General features: G+C 51.1%; 1 protein-coding gene across 1 annotated transcript in view; it reads right to left on the minus strand.

Annotated features, from left to right (window-relative positions):
• Hip1 (huntingtin interacting protein 1) overlaps positions 1-27,740 on the minus strand; it is a 93,690-nt gene that overhangs the window by 31,687 nt on the left and 34,263 nt on the right. Inside the window, exon 2 of the mRNA XM_013031818.1 lies at positions 2,020-2,083. Coding sequence (XP_012887272.1) covers positions 2,020-2,083 — 64 coding nt within the window. The remainder of the gene's footprint in view (positions 1-2,019; positions 2,084-27,740) is intronic.

Below are 27,740 nucleotides of genomic sequence, written 5' to 3' on the forward strand. Positions count from 1 at the left end.
CAGAAGGCTGAGATCTGAGGGTGGTGGTTCAAAGCCAGCCCGGTCAGGAAAGTCCATGAGACTCTATCTCCAATTAACCACTAACAGCTGGAAGTGGAGCCATGGCTCAAATTGTAGAGCACTGGACTTGGAGGACACTGACTGGTAAGGAGGAGGAAGCTGTACCCTGGAGTGGGCAGTTGCCTCCTGGGAATTGGATTGCTCCCCTCCAGTGACCACAGACAGTGACATCCCTGGAAGCGGAACTTAGACGTGGGTCAGCCAGGCCATGGGGCCCAGACTATGGTAACCATGCGGCTTCCCCACCACTCCATCTTTCTCCATGGAAGCTCAAAGCTCGTGTCTGCCTGGAAGATGGGCTCTGGTGCCCACACTGCCCTGTCCCATGGATCCTGTGCAGTAGAGGAATTCCTCTCTCTGCCCTTCTCCACTATTTGCCTCTCTATTTTGTGTCCTGGGTGAACAACCTTGCTCCTAAATCCAGCCAAAGCCCGCCCCCTGCAGGCTGGCCACAGTCACTGCAGCTGCTGTGCAGGGCATGGCGGCTGTGGCCACCAGCCCTGGGAGACCTCTCCAGGGTTGGCTGGCTGGCTTTGTGCCACAGAGCACAGTGGCCCAGACAAGCCTGGCACCCAAGAGCTTCCTACGGCCAACAGGAACCTCCCCATGGCCTGCTTGGCCCCAGCCCCACTGTAGCTCCAGGAAGGACCTCAGGAGACCCATTGACTTGGGTGTGCTGCACCTGCGCCCACTACACAGCCACAAATCCATGATGGCGGACTCTGTGCAGTGGTATGTGACCAGGCCTTTCAAATTTCCCAGTAAGGGTTTTCTGTTGTTGTTGTTTTTGTTTTTTTAATTCAACTCGGGACCTTATGCCTACAAGGCAAGTGCTCTACCACATAAGCCATGTCCCCAATCTAGCATTTTGTCAATCCTCTGGCCTCTGTAGATGTTGCTCATAAGAAGGGATTTTACTCTCATGTGGTCCCTTGCCTTGGTTTCTTTACAACTGGGCCTTTCTCTTTTCTTCTTTGGCTTTCAAGATCAAAACAAGGGGACAACAGCTGCCTAGAGTTGGTCAATGTGGCTCCAAAGGCCAAGTATTAGGCCCAGCCAGAGGACTTAGAAACCACACATGAAAACCCTTCTGGGGGAGCTGGGAAGGTGGCTCAGTGGTAGAGCGTTTGCCTTGCATGCATGAGGCCCTGGGTTCAATTCCTCAGCACCACATAAGCAGAAAAAAAAAAGCCGGAAGTGGTGTTATGGCTCAAGTGGTAGCGTGCTAGCCTTGAGCTAAAGAGCTGAGGGACAGTGCCCAGGCCCAGAGTTCAGGCCCCACAACTGGACCAAAAAAGAAAAAAAGAAAACCCCTCTGGGCCAGGAAGATGTCTCAAAGGAGAACTCTGCATGGATTGGAGTTCCACAACACTGTGATCCTAGGAGAGGGACAGGTCTGTGGCAAGTTAAAAGGACCGGGCAAAGCATGGTAGCTCTTGACTGTAATCCTACCTAATCAGAGGCAGAGATTGGGAGGAGAGCAGTTTGAGACCAATCTGGTCAAAAAAGGTAGCAAGACCTCCATCTCAATCAGAGGAAGAATGGTGGGGTGGTACATGCCTGTCATCCCAGCAATCAGGGAGGCCACAGGTAGGAGGAGGATCGGGGTCCAGGCTCACTCAACCAAAAACATGTCACCATATCCAAAAGACAACAAAAGCAGAAAAGGGCCTGGTGTGTGACTCAAGTGTGACTGCACTTGCTTAGCAAACCCAAGGCCCTGAGTTCATGACCCCAGAACTACTTACCACCCCCCCCCTCAAAACTGGGCTCAATGACCCAGGGTCCCTTCTATCCTGGGGTCTCTGAGGGTAGCTCTCTCTGAGAAGCTGTGGCACCCACCAGAAGCTGCTCCACTTGCAGGTACTTGGCCCCGAGTGGGGCTTGCTTTCCTGTCCCTGGCCTCCCTCTGGGTTGCCTCTGCTCCAGAATGATCGGGCCACACTTCCCAAAGGATATTTCTGGCGTGTTTCTCCTTGACGGCCACTTCCTGGGCATTAATGGCCTTATTGATGCTGATAGTCTGTAAGACAAGAGGGGAGGAGGGATGTGAGCAGGCATCTGAATGGCTGAGGTACTCCCAGAGCCCCACCCCTTCTCCCACCTCCCCCAATGCCCACAGGCCTCCTGCGCCCAGCTGGGGGCAGAGGTGGGTAGCAGTCCCAGGCCAGCTGGCTCAGGCTGGCCTAGGGAGTAGGCTCCGCTGCCTGGCATTGGCTGTGCCCAGCTGCCATGCCCGCCTGCCACTCATTCTCTTGGCACCGCAGGCCAGCAATTAAGGCCCACACAAAGAGGCCTTTGATTCCAGGGGAAAACATTATTCCTCCAGGAGCAGAGGGACCATCCTGTCACCCCTCGTCACCCCAAAACCTTCCACTGGGCTGGCCCTGGCAGGCCGCCCTGGCATTTGCCTTCCTTAATGACACCAGAGGACCTGGATTGGTCTTTCTAGTCTTTTGTATGATCATAACTCTCTTTAATTTAGCATGGTATAGATATGTATGAATATAATTTATACAAATATATAAACCACATCACATAAACAGGCTGATTTTGTGGTACAGGGGGGCTTGAATTCAGGGCCTTCTACCTGCTAGGCAGATGCTCTACCACTTGAGCCACATCCTCGGCCCTTTTTGCTTTCTTTTTCAGATATGGTTTCTCCTCTCTAACCTGGGGCCAGCCTTAAGACCTCAGTCCTCCCTACAGCTTCTGGGGACCTTGGAGTGCAGATGTACTCTGCTGCACCTTGCTTGTTGAGATGGGGGTCTCACTAACTTTCTGCCTGGGCTGGCCTCAATCTGTGATCCTCTTGACCTCTGCCTCTTGAGTGATTAACAGGCTTGAGCAACTGTGGCCTGTGAGTATTTAAAGTATATACTTTTTTCTTACACTTTTCTCAATTCCTTTCCATGCAATCCCTCAGCCCTAAATCACACCAACAATCTGCTAGGATTCCTTTTGCACCTCCTAATAAATACTGTAGAGTGACTGTCTGCAGTTCACACGTCCTTTCCACATCTTGCTGCCCTCACTGCAAAACACCGTGTGGCACATTCTCCATAGAACTCAAACTCACTCTTAAAGAACACACTGCTCCATAGTGTGCAAGCACTTCTGTAGTATTTCCTCCATTGTAAACTATTCACTAAACTTTTGTCTTGTTGGTGGTGGTCATGGGGCTTGAACTTGAGGCCTGGGCACTGTTCCTGCACTCTTTTGCTCAAGGCTAGTACTCTACTACCTTGAGCACAGCACCACTTCCAGTTTTCTGGTGGTTAACTGAAGATAAGAGTCTTGACACTTTCCTGCCTGGCTTCAAACCACAATCCTCATATCTCAGCCTCCTGAGTAGCTAGGATAACAGGCATGAGCCACCAGGGCCTGGCTTTTCTAAACTTTTATATATGGATTTCCTTTCCTTCCTGCCCGCCCATCTCTGAGACAAGGTCTATGTACTACGTACTCCAGGGTATCCTGTAACACAACCCTCCTGCTTTAGCTTTCTGAGTGCTGGGACTACAGGCACGTGCTACCACACTTGGCTCCATTAATACTTACTAACTGATGTTTTGTGATGGGTTTGATTTTGGAGTAGGCGATTGGTAGGTCAGGTGTTCTGTAATCTTATATTATGGAAAAAACCTAAAGGAACACAATTATGAAGAACAGTCTTACAAACTCTAACACTGACCATCACAGCCAAGCAGATCAGGGATCAGCAAACATTTTCTGCAAAGAGCCAGTCAATCAATATTTGAGGCTTTGTGAGCAATTAACTCAACTCTGCCACTGAATACTAAGCGGATACATAAATGTGTGAGTGTGGTTGCTCCAAGGGAAACTTTTAAAACTAGTTGGTAGGCAGGGTAGTGCATGTCTGTAATCATAGACAAGCTGTGTCCCCGGGATGTGGCACACTGCAGGGTTCCTGGGCAGACGGTGCCTGTTAGGGACAGTTGCCTTTGTGTCATGGATGTCCACAGCCTACATGTTCCCTGTCACCCCTGCTTGACTTCACATTTCGGAGACCAGCCTTCCAACATTTACTTTAATTTTTCTTTCCCAGACAGGGCCTTACTCGGAGCTCAGGCTGACCTTAAACTCGAGATCCTCCTGACTGCTGAGTTACAGGTGTGCACTGCCATGCCTGGCTGCATGCCCATTTCTCCCAGAATCTTGGATGCTTGTTTTTCTCCCCACCAAGGGTAAACCCAGAGTCTAGAACCTGCCTCTTCCTCCCCTGTAGGCATGCCACTGTGCAGGCAGGGCAGCTGTGGTTTCCTCCCCGCCCCCTGCCTCCAGGTCTGAACTCAGAGCTTTGTACTTTCTAGACAGACACTATACCCCTCAGCAACATCACTAACCCACTTTAGTTACACATTTCTGCTCAGGGCTGGCCTCAGACTGCCATCTTCTTACTTATACCTCCTGTGTAGCTGGGATTACAGATGTATACCACCACACCTGACTTGTGTGAGATGGGGTCTTGCTAACTTTTGGCTCAGACTGACTTTGGGTCTCTATCTCCCAATAGCTGGAATGTATGTGTCTGTGTGTGTGTGCACAGAAAGGCATGCCAGTAACTGGAGCTTGAACTCAGGGCCCAGGTGCTGTCCCTGAGCTCTTTTGCTCAAGACTTGTGCTCTACTACTTTGAGGCACAACTCCACTTCTGGTTTTCTGGTGGTTAACTGGAGATGAGTCTCACGGACTTTCCTGCCCTGGCTGGCTTTGAACCTCGATCTTCAGATCTCAGCCTCCTGAGTAGCTAGGACAGCTGTGAGCCACCAGTGCCTGGCTTGGGGTAGAGTTCCCTGCACCCCAAGTCCTAGGTGGTGCTGAGGAGAATCCACTCCCCACCCTGGCAGCCAGACTCAGGAGTCACTTGTTCAGGCTGACACCCAGCTCTGCCAACCAATGCCAATGGAGGACAGCAGCCGGGGGGGTTCTGTCTCACCTCAGGATGGGGCCCAGGGTCAGCACACATCCTCTCAGAACAGGCTGTTCCCCAGCTTTCCATGCTGTCACCCGGGACCTGGGAGCAGTGGCAGGCCCCCTGAATGGGCAGCATTGTAAAGCACTTCCGGCCCCAGCTGGCCCTCCTGGCCCCATGGGTCCCAGAGAGCCAATTATCAGCAGGCCCCACAGGAAGGGCAGTTTTCTCCCAGCTTCTCTTCCTCTCTCTCAGGACAGCCCAGCCAGGAAGAGCCAATGGGAGCCCAGGCCAAGCTTCTGTGGAGAGGAGGGGCTGGGCCAGCCCAGCCTACAGGGCCAGCTGGGCACCGTCTGGTCACGCACACAGCTCTGGACAGGAGGCCAGCAGAGGGGCTGCCAAGGTCAGGCCCATGGGAGGGAAGGAAGAAAGGATATGCTCTGTGTGGGGTGGCAGCTCAGAGGCGGGGATGGTGGGAAGGGAAGGGGAGGGGAGGAAGACAGGAAGGGAGGGATGGAGGGAAAGGACATGGTGTGAAAGGGTAGAGGGAAGTATGGGGGGATATGGGCCCATTCTAAATATCTTGATGGCACAAAGATTACCCAACTGTGAATGTCAAACCTTGTGGTGGGCTGGGTGTGGTAGCACATGCCTATAATCCTAGCAGAGGCAGGAGGATCTGGAGTTTGAGTTCAGTGCCAGCTTGGACTATATAGCAAGATCCTGTCTTAAAACCAAAACCAAAAAATGCTAGGGGGACAGTGCATTAGCCTACTCCGCTATAATCTCTACCCCTCAGGAGGCAGAGATTTGAGGGGATTGGATTGTAAGGCCAGGCAGGGTAAAAAGTAGCAAGACCCCACCTTACCCAGATGTGGGCTCACCTGTAATCCCAGCTACACAGGAACAAGGATCCTGAGGCTGCATAGAGGATCAGGGTGTGATGCTGGCATAAATGTGACACCCCCACTTCTTAACCAAAGGCTGAACATAGTGTTGTTTCCCCCCCCCCCGGGCCACCGGGCCACCCTACTACACAGAAAGCCTGCCACAAGCAAGGCACACCCAGGCAGCCTCTGGGGAGGAAGCAAGGCCTGGCCTCAAAAATAGCCAGCAAAAACTCAGAGTGGAGACATGTTTTAGTGGTAAGAGGACCTGCCATGCTTGGTGCTTCCCAAACTCCACCACCTAACACCAAAAGAAACCTCTTTCTCTGCCCCCCACCCTTCAAACCCGGGCCACACAGTCCATGATGCCAAGCATCTCTCATGGGTCTTGAAACTTCTTGTCCCCTGATGCCAACTTCCTCTTCCCAAAACAGTTTCTGGAACAATCATGGGCCTCAGAGTCCATGGGATTGTCCAGTGGGACAGAAGGGAAGCCCAGCCTCTCCACAGGGCTGCTAGTTCCTCCTGGAGGAAGCCCCAGTTTCGCTTCCCAAGCACCCCCAAGCCACAGGGTGGGGCCCCAGGCCCCTGCATCTCTGCACCATTCCTCTGCCTGGGCCACAGCCTGGCCTGGGAGAGCTGTCCACACACGCTACAACCCTAGGCCGTGTCTTCCCCCACACCAGCCATGCTGCCCCACATCCTCTTCCCTGTGGCAAGCCTGTTCCTCGCTCTGCGTCCCCAACTGGCCCTCAGCCTCCTCCTCTCGCAAGCGGCCACAACAGCCTCACTGCCTAGACTAGACCAGGCAGCTTGCCACTGGCCACCTCCCGGCAATGGGGCCCTCATTCTATGTCATGGCAGGAACCCATCTCATGCTGATACTAATGCATAACTCTCTGCTACCCTGCCTTCTACCACACTGAGAACCCAGGACAGCAGTAAGAATGAGGTGCCTATAGCTGACCTGTTGTCAGCACTCACTCAGCATGGGCAGAGCCCTGGGTTCACACCCCACATTAAGAGAGAGGAGTGTGTAAGAGAGCATGTGTGTGCAGGAATGCATGTGACTATGTAGTCATGTGTATGTGTAGTGTGCATGCGCGTGTTTGTGGGTATGTATAGGTTTGTGTGTGCACGCGCGTGTACGCGCACATGTGGCAGTACTAGAGATTGGACCCAGAGTCCAGGGTATGCTGGACAGGCACTCTACCGCTTAAGTCATGCTTCAAACCCTTTCTGCTTTACTTATCCAGGATTTTTTTTTAATTTTTTTTTTTTTTTTGCCTCAGACCTAGGACTTTGAGCCTCCTATCTCTGCCTCCTGAGTAGCTGAGATTACAGGCATGTACTATTATGCCTGGCCCACTTGTTACAACTATTACAGGAAAAACCAAAGGGAGAAGCTTTGGTAGAAAACCAAGAGTGACAACCAGAAGACCAGACTGAAGGCCCAACAACCTTCAAATCAGTCAACCTTCCATCACCTTCAAGGAAGCTGGTTCTGGCTCTGCCCAACCCCATACTGCCCAACTGCATGCTCTCTGGAGGGACTCTCTCACAGGTCACCTACCCCAGCATGACAGGAGATGGGCTGGGTGGCGGGCCTATAAAGTCTGAGCTCTCCATAGGCAGCCTCTCTAGAGAGGACTGAACAACACTCCCCCAGGAGGTGGCCACAGTGTCCTGCGCACTCTCATCTGGGGCTACTTTGTGTAAACCCCAAAGTGGGGCATTCCCCCAGGACCAGGCCATACTCTGGTTGTGGTCCACTAAACCTGGCTGGAACCAAACTCTGTACTCCTAGGATGCACACTCCAAAGACATCCCCTAGCTCCACCTCCAAATTGGTTACACTGCACTGTGTGTGCATGCACACAGGTGTATGCACGCATATGCATGTGTATGTGTGTGTGCTGATACTGGGGCCTGAACACAGGGCTTCACATTCACGCTTTCTTGTTCATGGTTGGTGCTCTACCACTTCAGTCATATCAACAGTCCAGCTTTTTTTCCAGTCATTCTTTTTTTTTGTGTCAGTCATGGGACTTCAACTCTGAGCTTGGGCACTGTCCCTCAGCTCTTCAGCTCAAGGCGAGCACTCTCAAGGCTTGAGCCACTCAAGCTCAAGGCTTGAGCCACTGCACCACTTCTAGTTTTCTAGTGGTTAATTGGAGATAAGAGTCTCATGGACTTTTCTGCCCGAGCTGGCTTTGAACTGTGATCCTCACATCTAGCCTCCTAAGTAGCTAGTATTACAGGCGTGAGCCACCAGTGCCCGGCTCTTCCAGTCATTCTAGAGATGACGTTTTGTTGACTTTTCTGGCCAGGCTAGTTTTAAACTGCAATCCTCTGGATCTCAGCTTCCCAAATACCTAGAATTAAAATGGCATGGTTCACCTGCTTGCACTTTTTTTTTGGATTTGAACCAGGGCTTGGGCTCTGTCTCTTAGCTTTTTTGCTCAAGGCTCCATTTTCAGATTAGTGATTACTTGAAGATGAGAGGCTCACAGACATTCTGCCCAGGCTGGCTTCAATCCTCAGACCTCAGCCTCCTGAGAAGACCTAGCACTGTATAAGGGAACAACTCCACTAAAGGAAAAGCAGGAATGAAGGGTCTCAGCCGGCTGAGAGACAGCAATGACAAAGGACCAGGGAGACTCTGGGGAGACTCAGGGATGCAGCTCATCAGCTCAGACAAGACAAGCAGATCTTGACTTCAACGTTCATGTAACTCCCCCCTCCCTTGGAAAATATGCATTGACACTGAGGACAAATTAATGAGATAATTATTATTTCACCAGAGAAACTGGCTCCAGGTTCCTTTAAATAGCAATCTCCATTAATTCATCTCAAATAGGATCCAGTTTACAGAAGTGTGATTTACACAAAACCAAATCTGTTACATAAAACGCAGAAAAAGAGCTTTCCTCCCATGTAGTTGCTAACTATAGAGCTGGCCGGGTACAGGCCACAAGACTCCCGGCCAGCTCTGTCGCCACCTTCAACCACCCAATTCTCTTCCCTCTTCTCCAAACTCTAAGCTTCTCCCCTCCCTCCCACCCACATAGTCCACACATGATTCTTTTCTTCCTTGGAGACACAATTCTATGTGGACCTAGCATGTGGTGGCCCCCATGCTGAAGATGCTGCTGCTCGTCACCCCACCTCCTCAAACCAGGGAGGCAGCAGAAGAGGGAGGCCGCTGATGACAGAGAGCTAAATACAGAATTTAGTTTTTGAGGTGCTAGGGATTGAATTCTGAGAAACCCCCAAAACTTAACTCGTCCCCAGGAACACTCTACAGCTTTTTCTTCTTCTTTTTTCTTTTTTTGGCAGTACTGGGGTTTGAGCCCAGAGTCTTGCTTGGCTTGTCTGCTTGCCTGGTACTCTGCCACTTGAGTCACATCTCCAGCCCTGCTTTTCACTATTTTTGTCAGCTGTGGTGCTTGAACTGGGCCTGGGCACTGTCCGTCAGCTCTTCAGCTCAAGGTGACTGCTCTACCAGTTGAGCCACAGCACCACTTCCAGATTTCTGGCAGTTTATTGGAGATAAGTCTCTTAGACTTTCCTGCCCAGACTGGCTGGCTTTGAACAGTGATCCTCAGATCTCAGCCTCCTAAGTAGGTAGGATTACAGGCATGAGCCACTGGCGCCCAGCTGCTTTTTGCTATTTTGTAGATGGAATAATCATGTACTTTCCTGCCTGGACTGGCTTTGAAACATGATCCTCTACATCTCAGCCTTCTGAGTAGCTGGGATTACAAGCAGAGGCTACCTACCCACACTTGGGTTAGCCTTTTTTGTTTTTACTTTGAGAGTCTGGTTAACTTTGCCCACCTGGCCTCAAACTCTCAATCCTTTTTCCTCCTCCTCTTAAATAGCTGGAATTGTTGGTATACACCACACATAGCCAGCTGATAGTGAAATTTCTGAAGAAGGATGAGGTCAAAGAAACTTCACCCAGTACCTGCGTTACCTAGGCAACTGGCACACCTGGAAGAGATCACATCTGCATCTGCTGAAGTCACATCTGAATTCGATGTGGCCACATCTTTCTCCACCCATACCCTAGATAAGGCATGACCCAGGCCCAGACACCCTCCTGCCCAGTGCTTTCTCAGGTCTTTCCCAGCCAAGTGGAGGGCCAACATGGCCTGGTGCCAGACAGATGAATAAACCTACCCTTTACCTGAAAAAAAAAAAAAGGAAGAAGATCGTAAAAGCTGGGCACTGGGTGGATCTCACCTGTAATCCTAGCTACTCAGGAGGCTGAAGTCTAAGGATAGAGGTTCAAAGCCAGCCTGAGCAGGAAAGTCCATGAGACTCTTACCTCCACCAGAAAACCAGAAATGGAGTGGTGCTCAAAGTGGTAGAATGCTAGCCTTGAACAGATAAAGCTCAGAGGCAGTGCCCAGGCCCTGAGTTCAAGCACCACAACTGAGGGGGAAAAAAAAAAAGAGAAGATCATGAATATCTCCCAGAAGTAGAAGAGATGATGGACTGGGGAGAAAGTGGGTCTGTTGAGAAAGTGAAAAGGTTGGTTTCAGAAGCTGGGCACTGATGGTTCACGAGTATAACTCTAGCTAGTCAGGAAGCTGAGATCTCAAGGATTGCAGTTTAAAGACAGTCCAGACAGCTAAGTGTATAAGACTCTTATCTCCAATTAACTAAAAAAAAACAAAAAACAAAAAAACTTGGAAGTTGCCTGGCATCGGTGGCTCACGCCTGTAATCCTAGCTACTCAGGAGGCTGAGATCTGAGGATTGCGGTTCAAAGCCAGCAAGGGCAGGAAAAGTCTATGAAACTCTTATCTCCAATAAACCACTCAGAAAACTGGAAATGGCTGGAGCTGTGGCTCAAATGGTAGAGCGCTAGCCTTGAGCTGAAGAGCTGAGGGACAGTGCCCAGGCCCAAAGCTCAAGCCCCGTGACGGACAAAATAAAAAAAAAAAATTGGAAGTTGGAGGTGTGGCTCAAGTGATAGGGTGCTAGTCTTGGGCAAAAAAGCTCAGGGACGTGTCAAAGCTCTGAGTTCACACACACCCACACCCAGCCCACACACCTATACATACACACACAAGCCTGATTTCAGACGTGTTAAACTGGAGCTGCCTACTAGACACTCAAGAGGGGCTGTAACTGGCAGTGATCTGTGCCAGGAGTAAACTTAAGAGTTAGTCCCAAGCTAGATTTATCAATGTGGTCAATGCAGAGGGTTTAAGAAAGGATAAGGGACCAGGTGAGATAGTGTACACCTGTAATCCCAGCTATTTAAGAGCAGAGTAGAGCATCAGTCTGAGGTTGGTGCTGGGCAAACTCACAAGACCATGCCTGAAAAACAAACTAAAAACAAAAGCACGGTAGTCCAGCACTGAGTTCCACCTTTTCTATCACCAAAAACAAAACAAAACTATACCTAAGATGGCCAAGGAATGAGCACAGAAATTTCTGGAGATGAGGCTGGGAAGGTGGCTCAGTGGTAGAGCGCTTGCCTTGCATGCCTGAGGCCCTGGGTTCGATTCCTCAGCACCACATAAGCAAAAAGAAAAAAGCCGGAAGTGGCACTGTGGTTCAAGTGGTAGAGTGCTAGCCTTGAGCTGAAGAGCTGAGGGGCAGCGCCCAGGCCCAAAGTTCAGGCCCTACAACCGGACCCAAAACAAACAAAAAACCACAACCCTGGCACAAGGAGCCTCAGTAACCTGCCCAAATGAGTAAGCAGTAAAGACAGACCTTGATCCCCAGGACCCAGACATGGATCTGGATCTGGAGTAATAGCATAGTGGATGCTAGAATCCAACTCTTCAGAATGGCCCATGGTGTGTGTGTGTGTGTGTGTGTGTGTGTGTGTGTGTGTGTGTGTGTGTGTGTGTCTGTCTGTCTGTCTGTCTGTCTGTCGTCTGTCCATCTGTCTATGGGCATGGTTTCATCAAAGGAACTTAGGCTGTTTCTCCCTCTAAGAGCACTACTTGATACGGTTCATTCCAGTGTGCCTACATATGCACAGATGACCTGTAGAAAAGGTGTAAGGATTTATGCCAAATAGTTGGCAGCAGTATCCCATGACAGGAGAACACTTGATCTTTTTTTTTTTTTTACACCTTTTCACAGCTCCCAGATAACAGCCGTGGTGCATGGCCTATTTCCTCCCTGATGCCACTGCTGACCATGGCTATGGGGTGTGAAAATACACTCACAGCACAGGTACCCCCAAACAAAAGCAGTGGGGACCATGTGCCCAAGGCCATCCTGCCTCAGAGCCGAGAAGCCACTGAAGCTGGAAGACTACCCACAGAAAGAACCCAGAACCCCAAGTGCCAAGTCCTGATTCCCCAAGCCTCTGTTTCTCTTAATTAGGTGGCACTCGATCCACACAGCATGGCCACAGAAAAGCCCCTGGTTTGCAAGTGCCACAGTGATCCAGGCCCCAGGGAGGGCCATGACCTCCAGGAAGAGGGATCAGAAGGTGGTGTAAACCTGTCAAAGCCACTTGAGGGGTTTATTGTTGTTGTCTATCTTGGGGTTTGAACTCAGAGCCTGGGCACTGTCTCTAAGCTCTTTTGCTCAAGGCTAGCTTCCTACCACTTTGATCTACAGCTCTACTTCCAGTTTTCTGGTAGTTAATTGGAGATAAGAGTCTCATGGACTTTCGTGTCCAGCTGGCTTTGAATTGCGATCCTCAGATTTCAGCCTCCCGAGTAGCTGGGATTACAGACATGAGCAGAGCCACCAGTGCCTGGCACTTGTGTTTTTTGTTCTGCGGGTCATGGAGCTTGAACTCTGGGCCTGGGCGCTGTCCCTGCACTCTACAGCTCAAGGTGAGTGCTCTACCACTTGAGCCACAGTGCCACTTCCGGTTTTCTAGTGGTTTATTAGAGATAAAAGTTTCACGGACTTTCCTGCCCAGGCTGGCTTTGAACCGTGATCCTCACATCTCAGCTTCCTGAGTAGCTAGGATTACAGGCATGAGCCACCGGTGCCCGCATTTGCACGTTTTTAATCTAGGTCTCACACTTGTGCCACACCACCAGCCACACTGCCTCTCCTAAAAGTTCCTGGGCCCACCCTGGGGCTGGTTCTCTTGAGCTTCTGCCCTGAACATCACATCATTTATTCCTTAATGATGGGATAGCAGTGTCACTGCCATCCCTTTCTCTGGAGCCCCCCAGCTCATCCCCAGCAGCAAGGTATGAAAGGCTAACCTGGCTAGTCCCACAGGGACTAGCTATACCTGCTCTTCTGGCACAAACCACAGGCAGCACCAGCATGGTGTTATGACCTTGGGCTTTGGGAATAAGGGGAACGCCCTGCCTCTCCTCACTGCCTGGGGGATTCCTTCCCCTCGGCCCTGGAGTCCTGTCTCCCCCATGATCCTTATCCTCAAGCTGCCAGCTCCAGACCTGCCTGTCTCACACTCATAGCTGGCTCAATGGGTTCCTGGAGCATCGACACAATCACTGACCGAACCCAATCAGCAGTGGGACAGATGGCATTGGTCCATTCCATGTTACTGTCACAGAACACTGGACGCTGGGTGATTTTTATAGCAAAAAGAGGCTGACCTAGCTCAGCTTTGTGGAAGTCTAAGGGCCCACCTACGGTGACAGGGTTCCAGTATGGTTCAGAGACAAGCAGCATGTGTCTCTAACCTTTGGTGTATCTCTCCCCGACCTGCTCTCTACAGTGGAGATGGAGCCCAGAGCCTCAAGCCTGGTAATGCAAGTGCTCCATTAGCTCAGCGCCTTCCTTTACTCTCTTTCTCCTATGAGCCCAATAGCATTCATCCAGTGGCAGGGCATCTGATGAGCTTCTTTAATCCCAAAGGGCCCCCCTCTTTGCAAATACCACAGTCTAAAGGATTGAGGCACCACCCTCTATCAATCATTCAACCACAGGAATGGGAAAAAATACCCAGAGCATCACTGACCATTTTCAAACCATACCCCATCCAGCACTGACTGCTCTTAAGCGGTCAATGCCCTGGTCTTTACCTATGGCCATTATGTTTTTGTTGTTGTTGTTGTTGTTTTTTGGAGACAAGGATTTGCTATTGAGCCTAAATTGGCCTCCAACTAACTATCCTCCTGCCTCTGCCTCTCAAGTGCTGAGATTATAGGCAGGTACCACCATGACCAACTGAACTCTGCTATATATTTTATACATATTTTTGTTTTATTTATTTTGTCAGTTGTGGGGCTTGAACTCTGGGCCTGGGCACTGTCCCTCAGCTCTTCAGCTCAAGGCGAGCGCTCTACCACTTGAGCTACAGCGCCACCTCCGGTTTTCTGGTAGTTTATTGGAGATAGGAGTCTCACTGTCTTTCCTGCTCGGGCTGGCTTTGAACCACAATTGTCAGATCTCAGCCTCCTGAGTAGCTGGGATTGCAGGCGTTGAGCCACCGGCGCCCACCAATACTTATTTTTAATCTGTAAAATGTAGCTAAGTATTCTAGACCTGCCTTTCTCACAAGGTTGTGGTAAAAAAATGGGGTAGGGATGGGCTGGGAAGGTGGCTCAGCGGTACAGTGCTTGCCTTGCATGCATGAGACCCTGGATTCCATTCCTCAGCACCACATGAGCAAAAAAAAAAAAAAAAATGCTGGAAGTGGTGCTGTGACTCAAGTGGTAGAATGCTTGCCTTGAGCTGAAAAGCTGAGGGACAGCGCCCAGGCCCAGAGTTCAGGCCCCACAACCAACCAAAAAATAAAAATAAAATAACATGGGATAGGGAAAAACCTTTGTACGCTGTCAAGCATCTTGCAAATACACACTGGTCTACAAATTACTATGTTCTTTGGTGAGGATGGGGTAGTGACTGTCCCAGGATTATAGCATTGGGTGAAAGCAGAGACCCCTCTCATCAATCTCAGCAGGGCATCTGCACTTTACCCTGAACACATGGTGAACTAACTGGCTGTCCCCTGGGCAGGTATCTGATGTCATCCAAGATTCATGGGTGGTAGCAGCTGGTAGTCCCACTCTCTCTAGTCATTTGTCCCCTCCTTTAGAAAGATAAACTAGGCCACAGAGAATTGGTCCCAACAGCAATCACCTAAAATACACTCCCGCTCTTCAGGCCAATCAACAAATTAAGGAGTATAGGGCTGGGTATGGTGGCATATGCCTATAATCCCAGCTACCTGAGGGGTGGAGGAAGGAGGATAATAGTCATCTGAGGCCAGTCTAAGGCCAAAACAGATAAATAAATAAATACACAAATAAATAAAGCACCAGACCCTGTTTAGAGAACAAAGTAAAGCAAAAGGGTCTGTGGGCATGGATCAAGTGCTTGCCTGATAAATACTCTATTCCCACCAAAACCAGCCAGCCACACAAAAGCTGGGCAGGGCACCTTACCTATGAGCCAGACAAGCCCTCAAGGCCAGTGTCAGGCAAGGACGTGGCTGCAGTGCTGGGTTTGAGGACAACCCTGAAACATAAGGCCCTCAGGGAAAGTCCTTTAAGCCAGACTTCCCAAGGGGCATGAATGGGCAGCGGGGAAGGCAAGCAGGCCTCCAGTGGGAACGGAAGTGGGGTAGGTGGTGCAGTTTCCCCGGTGGGGTGGGGAAGGTTCTTTTAGCTACACAGCCCAGGGTCTGTGCTCCTCACAAAGGGCCAGGACAATGGCTTCTGGGTTGGGCTCTTCTTGGCTGCTCAATGATTAATGAGAATTGAGTATCACTTTTGTTTGGACTCCAGGCTAAAAGAGGAAAGAAGCAATAAATGCACCTCTCTGCTCACAAGTCCTGGCACCTTGGCTAGCTTTCAAGCCCTGACTAGTCTGGCTGCCACCAACTGGCAGACATTTCCCTAACTCAAAACCCTACCCCAGCCGAATGCCCCAGCCTTAGCTGTGCCCACTGCCCTTCCTGAGGCTGTACTACCAGGCAGAACCAACTCCACCCAGCCTTCCAGGGCCAGCTGAGTCTTCATACTCCAGCTGAATTCTGCAGCTCCTTCTCAGGCCCTAACAGCTTTTGGAGCTGTGGCCTTCTGTCTAGGGCCAGCCTGGACATCTAACTACTGACTGACCTGTGTCTCTATAGACCATTCATTTAGGTGTTAGGAGCCCCAATGAACAGAAGGCCTGGGTTCCATTTCTTTGTAGCCCTTACCCCAATACTTGCTATAGAAATAATAGAATTAGTGCTGGGAGCTGTGGCTCACACCTGTAACCCTAGCTAGTCAGAGTCCAAGATCAGAGGGTGGAGATTTGAGGCATCAAAATTGGTGACACTGCATTTCAAGTACTGGCTGAGCACAGTGGCCTATGCCTGTCATTCCAGCAGCAAAGGGAAGCACACACATGAGGACTGCAGGCTAGACTGGTCCCAGCATCAAATGAGACCCTATCTCAAAAATAAATAGTGCAAAAAGAGACTGGTAGAGTGGATCAAGTAGTAGAGCACTCCCCTAGTAAACTCAAGGCCCTGAGTTCCAGTACAGCCATAAATAAATAAATGGCTAATTAAATACACACTGTTGAATTAATGAGGGATAGACAATGGTGGAAATCTCAGCATGGTGCTTCTCTAAGAACAGAGGTCCTGACTGGTCCTGGCAGACCAAGAGTTTCAAGGGAGCAGAGAGGGCTCCATGGGGAGTCGTTACAGCTATCCCAGACTGGCCCAGCCTCCCAGCACGGCCCACCACAGCCAGGCTGTCCCCACAGGAAGACAGGACTCCCCCCTTTCCCTGCCTTTGGCAGGCACAGTTCTTTTGAGACCTGTCCCCTGGTATAGGAAGAGAGTCTCACCTGTCCTATAACCAAGCTGGATCCACCTTCTCTAAGGAATGGGGGTCCCCAAAGACACTTGTCCCCAGAGACAAACACAACCAGCCTCAAATTCCAGGACCTGATTCTCATCCCTGAGCTAAACAGACATGCATTCCCATAGACAGACAGACAGTCAGATAGAATAGACACAGACAGACAGACAGACAAAACACACACACACACACACACCAGCCTGTTCTTTTCCTCTGCGGCCCTGGGGACCCCCACAAGCCATAGGGAGGCCTGCCAGCCTGACAGGTGGGAGTCAGGCCATTGGGGGCCCTGGTGTGAAGTGTGCTCAGCCTCTACCCCAGGTCCTGCTGTGACCATTGCTCAACCCTCCCCTCAGAGCCCCCAAATCACAGGGTTAGCAGTAGCTCTCTGAGAACAACAGCACTCCCTCACCTACGATATCTGGGTGTGGGGCAGGACAAGGACCTCCAGGGAAGCCCCTCCTAACGGCCCCCAGGCCTACAAGTGGCCAATCTAGACCCAGCAGTAGCGGCTGCCCTCACTTTGGCGACCCCCCGCCCGGGGGACCCCCAGCGCACGGACCGAGCCGGGGTTGGGGGCGCACGGCCCCCCTGCGGTCCCCAAGGCGGTACCCAGGAGCCCTGCCGGTGCGGTGCTGTGGGCCAGCCCACATCAAGAAGCACCAGGCGGGGATCAACAAGCCAGAAACTTTCTATGGCCCGGAGGCGAGGCGGCGGGAGGGGCCGCGCCCCTCACTTACCATCTTGCTCACGTCCATGGCCGAGGCTGCGGGCGCCCCCACCCTCGAGATCCCGCACGAGCCCCAAACGCTGCGGGCCGCTAGTGTGGCCCGGGAGCCCGTGGAGCCGTGCTGCGGGCGGGCGGCCAGCAGGGCCGGGCAGCGCCGGGCCCGGTCCGGCTGGGAAGGGCGGGAGGGAAGGGGGGAGGGCGGGAGGGGGCTGTGGAGGGAATGAGGGGCGGGGAAGGAATGAGAGGAGGGGAGGAGGCCGGAGGGGGGGCGAAGGAAGGAGAAAGGGAGGGGTGGAGGGGGAGGGGATGAGGAGGGAAGGGGAGGGGGGACAGGGAGAGGGAGGGGCCGCGCCGGGTCGGCGGGAGGCCCTGCTGGCTGAGCACCCGCCGCCCCGGGGACCCCAGACCGGCTGCAGGGGGCGTAAAGGGACCCAGGAGGATTTGGGGGCGGGAGCCCCTCGAGCAGCAGGGGACGATGTGATCTGAATAACAAAAGGTCGCCTCTGCAACCTAGCGGGGAGTGTGTGCACGCGCGTGTGCATGTGTGAGTGAGCAAGTGTGCACGCATGCCTGCGCAGCTGTGTGTGTGCACTCGTGTAAGCATGTGTATACACTGTGTCTGTGTATGCACTGTGTGAGCACACTGGTGTGTGAGAACACGTGTGTGAGTGCACTGGTGTGTGGGTGTGTGTATCACCGCGTGGCATAGGTGGGCCTCGGGAAGGGGAGGGGGCCCAAGCCCAGGAAGCCGATATGACATTCCAGTGGGGCTCTCCCCATTGGGCTCCCGAGACAAGGAGGGGATTCAGGAGTGGTGTGCCTCCCACAGCTAATGCCCCTCCCAAATGAGTCTGGGGTCTCCAGATAGCAAATAGAAAGGGACGGGTTTCACAGGTGTCCCCAGGAGGGTGCTAAGTGACCCTAACCCCCAGTGAGCCAAGGCCAGCCTTCTCAGCGCTCAGCTTCCTGGGATAAGACATCCCCCTCCTTCCTGCAGATTTGGGGAGCATGGCTGGCAGGCAGAAGAGGGCTCCTTTGGAATAAAGTCCCCAGAACAAGCATAGTGTGTACACCCTAAGTCAGAGGAGCAGAATGGTTTAGCTTCAGTAGTAAGCAGGGTGCAGAATCTTGCATCTGAGGAAACCAAGGTGGGGTCCAGTTGCTGAGTAGCCCCAGGACACACACCTGGCAGGAGAGTGAAAGAGTTTCCCAGGATGCCCTGGGGCGGCCCACAGTGGGGAGCTACCTCAAAGTGGGGTTACAGGTGGGCCACACCACTCCCTGAAATGAGCAGATGAGAGACTCTTTCCAGAGCCAGGTGGCCAAGCCCCTCTCTGCCGGTAAGAAGGGCCCACCTGAGGTACCTGGCAGCTCCCACTTCTGATCTATGGCATGGAGGCTGGCTGGCTGCCTCCTGGGAAGATGTGTATGTGTCACAACTTCAAAGCAACCTACAAGCAGAAATGCAGGCAGGAATCTCTGAGCTTTTCATTTTGTGGCTGGCAGGACGCCAAGCATCCCTCAGCTCCAGGTCATAGATCTCTGCACCCAGGTCCCCCGTCTGACCCCAAGTCTAGACTGCCCACTCCAGAGCAAGCCTGGCAATGGTGAGCCTGTACCCAAGCTGCAAAAGTTCAGATCCACCCCAGTCTGTTCTGGTGTGCTGGGCTCCCAAGTGCCCCTCCTCAACCCAGGCCCACTAGGGTGAGCCCCAGTGGGCAGTTGTATCAGGACAGGGGCATGCCCCAGTTTGCCTGCCTTCCAATACTGATGCCCACAGGGGATCTGGACTGCCAGCACCCAAAGGACTGGTTCCTTGAAGGAATAGGTTTTGGATCACCTGCTGCTTTATCCAGGGACTCTGCATTTTTTGTCTTTCTTCAAAAAAAAAAAAGTAAAAGAAAAAAAAGATGGGATGCACATAATATGTTTAAAAGAAGGAATGAGCTCGCAGACACAGGGTTCATTAAGGTTTCTCACTAGATCATAGCATGTTCTCCAAAATGGGGACAGTAGCTCAGTACAAAGGACATCTACAATATCAGATACTCAAAAGGGAGAGGCAGGGCTGGGGATGTGGCTTAGTGGTAGAGTGCTTGCCTAGCATCCATAAAACCCTGGGTTCCATTCCTCAGTACCACATAAGCAGAAAAAGCTGAAAGTGGCACTGTGGCTTAAGTGGTAAGAGTGCTAGTCTTGAGCAAAAGAAGCTCAGGGACAATGCCCAGGCCATGAGTTCAAGCCCCAGCACTGACCAAAAAAAAAAGAGGCAGATGCAGGAGAATCATGAGTTCCAGGTCAGCCTGAGCAAAGTTACTTAGACTCAATGTCAGAGAACAAAGTTGGATGTCAGTAGTTCATGTCTATAATCCTGGCTACATGGGAGGGTAAGGATCACAGCTCAAGGCCAGATGCACCACAGATAGAAGATGAATGTGGTAGTGCTCACCTGTCAGCCCAACTCCAGATCTTCCTGTCTCAGCCTCTCAAGTGCTGGGATTACAGTCGGGTACCGATATACTCAGCCTGGCTAAGACTTTCAACGTGAGCCTCCTCTGGCCTCCTTGCCTAGTCTTCTTGTCTTACTCATTTGCCACAATTTCATCCTAACTCCCCACCAGCCTGCCTCAAATGGAAAACCAGCCTTTCCGTGGTTCACTGGGTATCCAAAGGCCTCTCTTGCCACATTAGTTCTAAGCCTGGATGAGTCTCCTCCTTCCCTGTGAGGCCAGAAGTCGCTTTTCCACAGTGGACAGCCCTTGGGTACAGCCTGCAGCCATGACGGCTGTGCCCTGGACTCCCCAGCTCATGGGTGAGCAAGCTCGCACCAAGGCTGAACGTGACTGAACGCTCTGCCCCTTCCTTCAGTCCACAAGGGACATCAGCCAAAAAGCACAGAAAATATAGGGCATGGTGGCTCACACCTTTAATCACACCTACTTGAGAGGCAAATCGTAGTTTAAGGTGTATGGGGAGCAGGGGTGAGACCCACAAACAAAGCAAACATGTCCATGCACACCTGTAATCCTACCTACAGATAGGAGGCTCACAGCCTGAGGCCAGCCTGAGCAAAAGCATGAAGCTGGGTACTGGTGGCTCACACCTGTAATCCTAGCTACTCAGGAGGCTGAGATCTGAGGATTGCGGTTTGAAGCCAGCCGGGCAGGAAAGTCTGCGAGACTCTTAATCTTCAATTAACGACCAGAAAACCAGAAGTGGTTTTCTGAGTGTTTTTGAGCTGTGGCTCAAGTGGTAGAGCGCTCACCTTAAGCTGAAGAGCTGAGGGACAGCATCCAGACCCAGAGTTCAAGCCCCATGACCGACCAAAAAAAAAAACAGAAACAAAAAAGGCCTGAGTCACTACCAGAAAAACAAGCTAAAAGCATACAATGGCCTTAGGAAATAGCACCCAGGTAAGTCAGAAGGTAGAGAAGCAGGAAGGCTGTGAGTTCCAGGTCAGCCTGGGCTACATAGGGAGACCCTGTCTCAAAAACATGAGGGCTGGGGATGCAGCTCAGTGGTAGAGCACCACTTGCCTTGGGTCCAATCCCAGCACCACAAAACTTAAAAAGGGGCGGGGGGAGGGTTGGGAGGGGGGGAGAGATTTCCTGACAATCTACAAATGCTAAAGTGACTATATCCCAGTGGAGGCTGCCCCCTACTGGTGGCCAGTGTGCAGGACCTCCACACATACCACACCAAGGATGAGATGCTGGGATACTGGGATGACAGGCTCCAGAGACAAGAAATTCCAGTCATTTCCAGTAACATGAAGTGGTTATTTATTAATAACTAAATACTGTCTCAAAAGAGCCTTAGCAGATACATTACCACACCATTAGTAAAAATAAGTCAGTGCAATGAATAATGAATACCAAGTGTCATTTTGTTCAGTCTAGGCTGCATAGTTCCAGACCAGCCTGGGTGGCTCAAGCCTGTAATCCTAGCTACTAGGGAGGCAGAGACAGAGGATCACAGTTTGAGGTCAGCATCTTGAGCATGGAAACTCTGTCATCTGAGCTTCAGGGGAGGTACAATGGCCAGGCACTGTAGTGAATACTTGTAATCCCCAGCAACTCTGAGAAGCACAAGCAGGAGGATTGCAGACCAGCTGGTCAGGAAAGAAAGGGAGACCCGACCTCAAAAGGCAAAGCGAGGCTGGAGGTATGGCTCAAGTAGCATAGCATCTGACTGGCAAGTGTGAGGCCCCAAGTTCAATCCCCAGTACTGCCAAAACCTTCTAGATCATCTGCAAGGGCTTCCTCCCAACCTGAAAGCATAGCTCCGGTCTCACATGGAGCAACCAGTGTCCACTTCAGAGTATAACCCTTGCTTTATGGAAATCGCTCTGAAATATGTGGGGTGTGGAGACAAGGAGACAGCAGAACGATTCGGGAAGGCCAGGCTGACGAGGCAGCTGTTCTGCCAACTACACACAGAAGCGCCAGCCCCAGGACCTCTCAAAAGTCAGGACATTAGCACCTCTGGTCAGTGTTGAGCCAAGTGCTGGGCTTGCACAAGCCTTGGTTTCCTTGGTGACCAGGCACAAGCAATCCCCTGGCCAGCCAGTACACACTACACAAGGTAACACACCCAGGAGTGTGAGCTGCCATCTCCATTGCAAGCACAGTACCACCCGGGCCGGGCAGGCGCTGCTCAAGAAAGACCTTGTTAGGGGCACAATGGACACCATGATCCTAGCCAAGCCTGCATTAAAGCTAGTGAACATCCATGGCCGCTTACTGGGTCCCCAGGAGCCAGCAGCCCCCTGCAGCCCTCCATGACCCACACTCTGCTAGAGTGTGCTGAGGCCCATGCAGTGGCACACAACAGTGGGCACCCAGCCTCTGGGAAGCTAGTGACCTGCTCAAGTCCCATGGAGGGACTTCTTCAGGCTCATCTACCCCCCCCCCTCATGCACCGCCCACCTCCCTGGGGCCCATGCCTCCAGCAGACGGCCTTCAGGGAGCAAGAACATCAGCGGGGCTGTCTACTCCCCTGCCATTTGAGCGCCAGCTGGGAGCCCTGAGAGCTGCAGCATAAATGAGTAAGTAAAAGGCCTGGCCTGTCCATATGCCAGGCTCCGAGCTCCACAGGCATCAGGTCCCAGGTGGGTCTGGGGGACACTCCTGGGCTCTGGGGTGCACAGCCCCCTCCCTGAGTTATCCAGAGTAGGCCCTCCTGCTATGGCAGAACTAAGAGGAAGGGCTGAGAGGTCTCCCAAGTCCCTTTTTACTCAGGCACCAACAAAAGTGTGCACTAAGGCTGGGGTGCAGTAGCTCATGCCCATAATCCTAGCCACTCAGTAGGTGATCAGGAGGGATCAGGTTTGAAACTAGTCCCAGTAAAAACTCAGTGAGATCCCCTATCTTACCAAATGAGCCCCGTGTGGTGGTACATGCCTGTATCCCAGCCATGATTGAAAGTGTGTATGTAGGAATGTAGTCCCAAGCCCACAGCTATTGCTTGGGAAACAGACCTCACCCTGGGCACTCTGATGGAGCCCAACTAACTAGTGCCAGCCTGGACACCAGGACTTCTAAAGTTCCCCCAGGCAGGTGCAGTGGCTCCCACCTGCAATTTCAGACACAGGAAGCAGAGGATGGCAGTTTGAGGCCAGCTAGGATAGAAAATTAATGAGATGCCCCCACCTCATCACAACCAATAGCCTGGGCATGGTGGTGCATGCCTGTCATCCTACCTGCATGGGAGGCAGAGGTAAGCAAATGGATCAATATTTAAGGGTAGCAACCAGAAAAAGAAAAAGTAAGACCTTATCTGAAAAATGAGCTAGCTGGGCGCTGGTGGCTCACGCCTGTAATCCTAGCTACTCAGGAGGCTGAGATCTGAGGATCGCGGTTCAAAGCCAGCCCGGGCAGGAGAGACCGTGAGACTCCTATCTCCAATAAACCACTAGAAAACCGGAAGTGGCGCTGTGGCTCAAGTGGTAGAGCGCTCGCCTTGAGCTGAAGAGCTGAAGGACAGCGCCCAGGCCCAGAGTTCAAGCCCCACGACCGACAAAAAAAAAAAAAAGAAAAGAAAAATGAGCTAAAGCAAAAAGAGTTGGGGCAGTGGCTTCAGTGGCAGAGCATCTGTCAGCAAGCGCAAAGCCCTGGGTACAAGCCTGGTGCCACAGGGCGGGGGACTTCCTCACTGGCAGCTGAGACAGGAAACAGCAAAAAACGAGCGGTAGACTCAGGAATTCCTGCACTGGTCCTGGCTGAGGCTGAGCTGGACAGGAGATGAAGGAATGAGATACACCACTGACACCAGGAATTTCCAAACTTCCTTCTACCTGGAATTTTCCAGGTCTTGACCAAAGAAAAGAGGCTGCACCAAGATGGCTACTGGACTAGCAGAAGGCCTGGAGGGATCTAGGCAGGGGGATATAGCAATGTGGGGCTCACCCTCGGCTGAAAGCAGCCAGTCCCAGACAGAGAGACTTGGATCCACTGTAACTCCCAAGGGACAAGACCAGAATCCTCTCTGCCCAGTTTGTCTCTGTGGCCAAACTGTATCCCCCAGGCATGGACCAGGCAGAGAACCGGATGTTCCAGCTCATAGGCGCTCAGAGGGCAGCAGGCCACCAGGCTAATTCCTGGCTATTATAGCTGCGCCGGAAGCCAGCCTGGCCCAGCTGTCAGGCAGTAGCAATTTACAAGCCTGGGGGGAGGGAAGAGAGAGGAAAAACATCACCACCTCCCCACCCCCAGATTGATCCTAGGGTATTTTTAGGAGATTATTCACCCTGCATTTTACTTTGAAAAGTCATCGCAGGGGCTCTGAGCAAAAACCTCTTAGGGGGAGGCAACTGCTCACATGGGTGGCTGGGCAGGGGGAGCACCTGTGCTCACCCACAAGAATGTTAGATGGGGTCTTCAAGAACTCTCCCCCAACATACACACACAGGTGTCTGAATACAGTGGCTTGTGAACTACAGGCCCCATGTTCCAGTCCTACCTCAGCTCTTACTTGCTGACTGGCCCCTTTGAAGAGGTCAGGGTCCTGGACAAGTCCTGGACGTGTGTGTGTGTGTGTGTGTGTGTGAGTGTGTGTGTGTGTGCGCGCGCACGCGTGTGAGCACCCACACACACACTCCAGTCACTAGAGAACAGGGAGGGTACAAAAACAGCCGCAGAGCAGGACTGAGGAGCCAGGGGGACATCCAGGCTCTTACCTTTTAACCTGACTATGGTATCACTTCCTGTACAAAAAGCTTTTCGTTTTACATAGTCAAATTGACCAACTTGATCTTTTCCTGGCATGCTTTCAAAAGCTTTTCCCCAGCTGGATGTGGAGAGGCAACGATGGGAGAATCAGGTTCAAAGCTAGCTAATGACTCCCCATTATCAAAAAATAAGCTAGGGGTAGTGGCTCACAGCTGTCATCCAAGCAACTCAAGAGGCAAAAGGATCACAATCTGAAGTTGGCGAAGATGAAGTATGAAACCTTATTGGAAAAATAACTAAAGTAAAAGGGCTGGGGACATGGCTCAAGAGACAGAGTATTTGCCTAGCAAGCAAAAGACCCTGAGTTCTAGTAAAGGTGGGGGAGGGAGGCTGTAATGGCAGAAAACTAGGCAACAAACCAACACAACTGCCAAGATAAACTGTGGTAAGGTGACTGCACGTGACAGACATGTGAGGACAGACTATCCCAGGACAGGCGAGGGGCAGCGGCTGGGGGGCAGAGCGTGGAATATTCTACTCTGCTGACAGCCCTCCTGTGTGGTAGAGTTTTTGAAAACATCACCTTCATTCATTGCATACTTAAAGAATAAATGGACTCCAACAGTGGAAATTTATAAAGGAAGAGAAACACAGGTCCAGAAGGTTCTGGACCAACAGATATACAGTATTCTGAGGCTGGGTGGTTTTCTCCTACAGCAGGGAGGACTCAAGGTTAGAGCAGGTATGAACCAGGCTCAGGGCTAGGACAGGAGGGTGTGAACAAGAGGCCTGGGAGGCCAAGACCCTGCAGGCAGGTTTCAGATGCATCAGTTCCTGCCCCTAAGAATAGGGACCCTGAGGTTCTAGAAGGTTCTGGAAAGTTAGTGATCCACAAGGGCAAACAGCTAATAGGGTGTTCCATTCTGGCTCCAGGGCCTAATTAAACATCTCAATTATGCAAATTCTGCCTTCCACAATATATACTAAGTGGAAAAGCAGGGTGCAAAGCCTGTATAGAGTAGGAGGGCAATTCTGTAAAAGCTTTATAAACATACGTGTGTGTATATGTGTGTGTGTGTGTGTGTGTGTGTGTGTGTGTGTGTGTGTGTGTGGTATTTTTAGGCAGACACTGAAAAAAACACACTAAAATGTTAACAGTGGTTATTAGTGGTAATTTTTTAAACTGTTGTTGTAGCTTTTCTATACTTAACATTAATGTGATTAATAGGGGAAAATTTTTTTCAAAATAGTTTTTGGAATGGGTAAGTATCGAAGACTTTCTATAAAAATAGGCTTTCTAAAAGAGGCATTCTGGCAACCAATCCTGAGTGTTGGAATAAACACAACATGTTTGGCCGGACTGGTGGGTGATAAGGGAAAGTGGGTGTGTTGGAGCTGGGGTGTCCGAGCCCTCTCTGAACCTCCAGCCCCTCACACAAGTGAGTGTGAAAACCATACACCTACTTCATAAATGAAAGCTTTCCAAAAATCAGCTGAACTGTGGGAGCTTTGTTATTAATGCATTCACATAGGCCCAATTAAAAGTTAAACTGTGTCTATAAAATATAGCCCCAACTCTTTCTTCCATTTTGATAAATATTATTTTTTGTGGTCAGAGGTGCACCAGTCCTTTTTGTTATGGAGGAACCACATAGTTGAACTTCAGCTAATGGCCACCCACTGGGTAGGTGCTCTACCACTTGAACCACAACCCCAGCTCATAATTTTGAGTTTTTCAGAAAGAGTCTTAAGCTTCTTCCTACACTGGCCTCAGATCAAGATCTTCTACCTCTGTCTCCAAAGTAGCTGGAATTTCAGGAGTGCACTGCCTTTCCCAGCTGGGTTTTTTTTTTTTTTTTTTTTTTGGGTCCAGTGGTGGGGCTGAACTCTGGGCCTGGGCGCTGTCCCTCAGCTCTTCAGCTCAAGGCTAGCACTCTACCACTTGAGCCACAGCACCACTTCCGGCTTTTTTCTTTTTGCTTATGTGGTGCTGAGGAATCGAACCCAGGGCCTCAGGCATGCAAGACAAGTGCTCTACCACTGAGCCACCTTCCCAGCCCCCCAGCTGGTTTTTAAGATAAAGTCTTCATTAACTGTTTGCCTGGGCTAACCTCAAATTGTAATACTTCTACCTCTGCCTCCCAAGTGGCTGGGATTACAGGCATGCAGCAACACCATCAGTCCCTGAATGCCAATTCTCAACTAATCAGTCATTTTGACTTCAAGCACCAGACATGCCAAGAGCAAACTTGGCTATGGATTGCAATTCTGCACCATGATCTTTATGACAAATATCCCAAGTCCTATGCACTTAAAGTCAGAAACTCCTGTGGGACACAGACCAGCTCAGCAGATGACAACCTCCTTGCATGACCATTTCCAGGGCTCATGGTCTTCCAGGAACCAGGGCTGTGTTCTCAACTTGCACACAGTGATTTAATGCCTTCAAGCTTCCACCCATGATGGCTCACAACCATTCCTGTACCAGACCAGAAACCATATGCTTTTGTAAAACACCTCCCCAGCCTTAAGGCTCAGGGGGACACCCTGCCTCCAGTCCCCCCAGGCTGCCAGACCCAGGGATGCCCAGCCCAGCCTGGGCCTTCTACCTTGTCCCAGCACCAGACAGTAAACACCTTCAGCTCCATTTGTTCCCATCTACATCTCACCTCTATGTGTACCTGGAATAACCTTTTTTATTAACCATGTTCACTGAGATCATGTCACTATGTAATAGGTACACCTATATATATTCACATATATTCACAAGGTTATATGACCACCACTATCACTACCACTCACTACCCAACTCCAGAACCTTTTTTTAAAAATTTTTAAGTTTTTAGGATTTTATTTCTTTTTTTTTTTTATTGTGAAAATACCATACAGAGGGGTTACAATTACATGGGAAAGATAATGAGTACATTTCTTATCAACCATTGTGGCCTCCTCTTTTGTTTCCCCTTCCCATTCCCCCCCTGCCCCCCCTACCACCCCCCCCACCAGAACCTTTTTTTTTTTTTTTTTTTAATGCAAATTCTGGGAGTTTACCTGCATCCCCAGGGCTTTAGCCCTTGTACTTTGAAGACTAATGCTCTGCAGCTCTTTTTACAAACTCAGGACTGGTCCCCTGGCCCGTGGGGCTGGGCACCCTCAATGCCCTGTCTCCACAGGTCCTGACCAGCCAAGCT

The sequence above is a fragment of the Dipodomys ordii genome, unplaced genomic scaffold, assembly GCF_000151885.1.
Source record: "Dipodomys ordii isolate 6190 unplaced genomic scaffold, Dord_2.0 Scaffold143, whole genome shotgun sequence".
Classification (NCBI taxonomy): Eukaryota; Metazoa; Chordata; class Mammalia; order Rodentia; family Heteromyidae; genus Dipodomys; species Dipodomys ordii.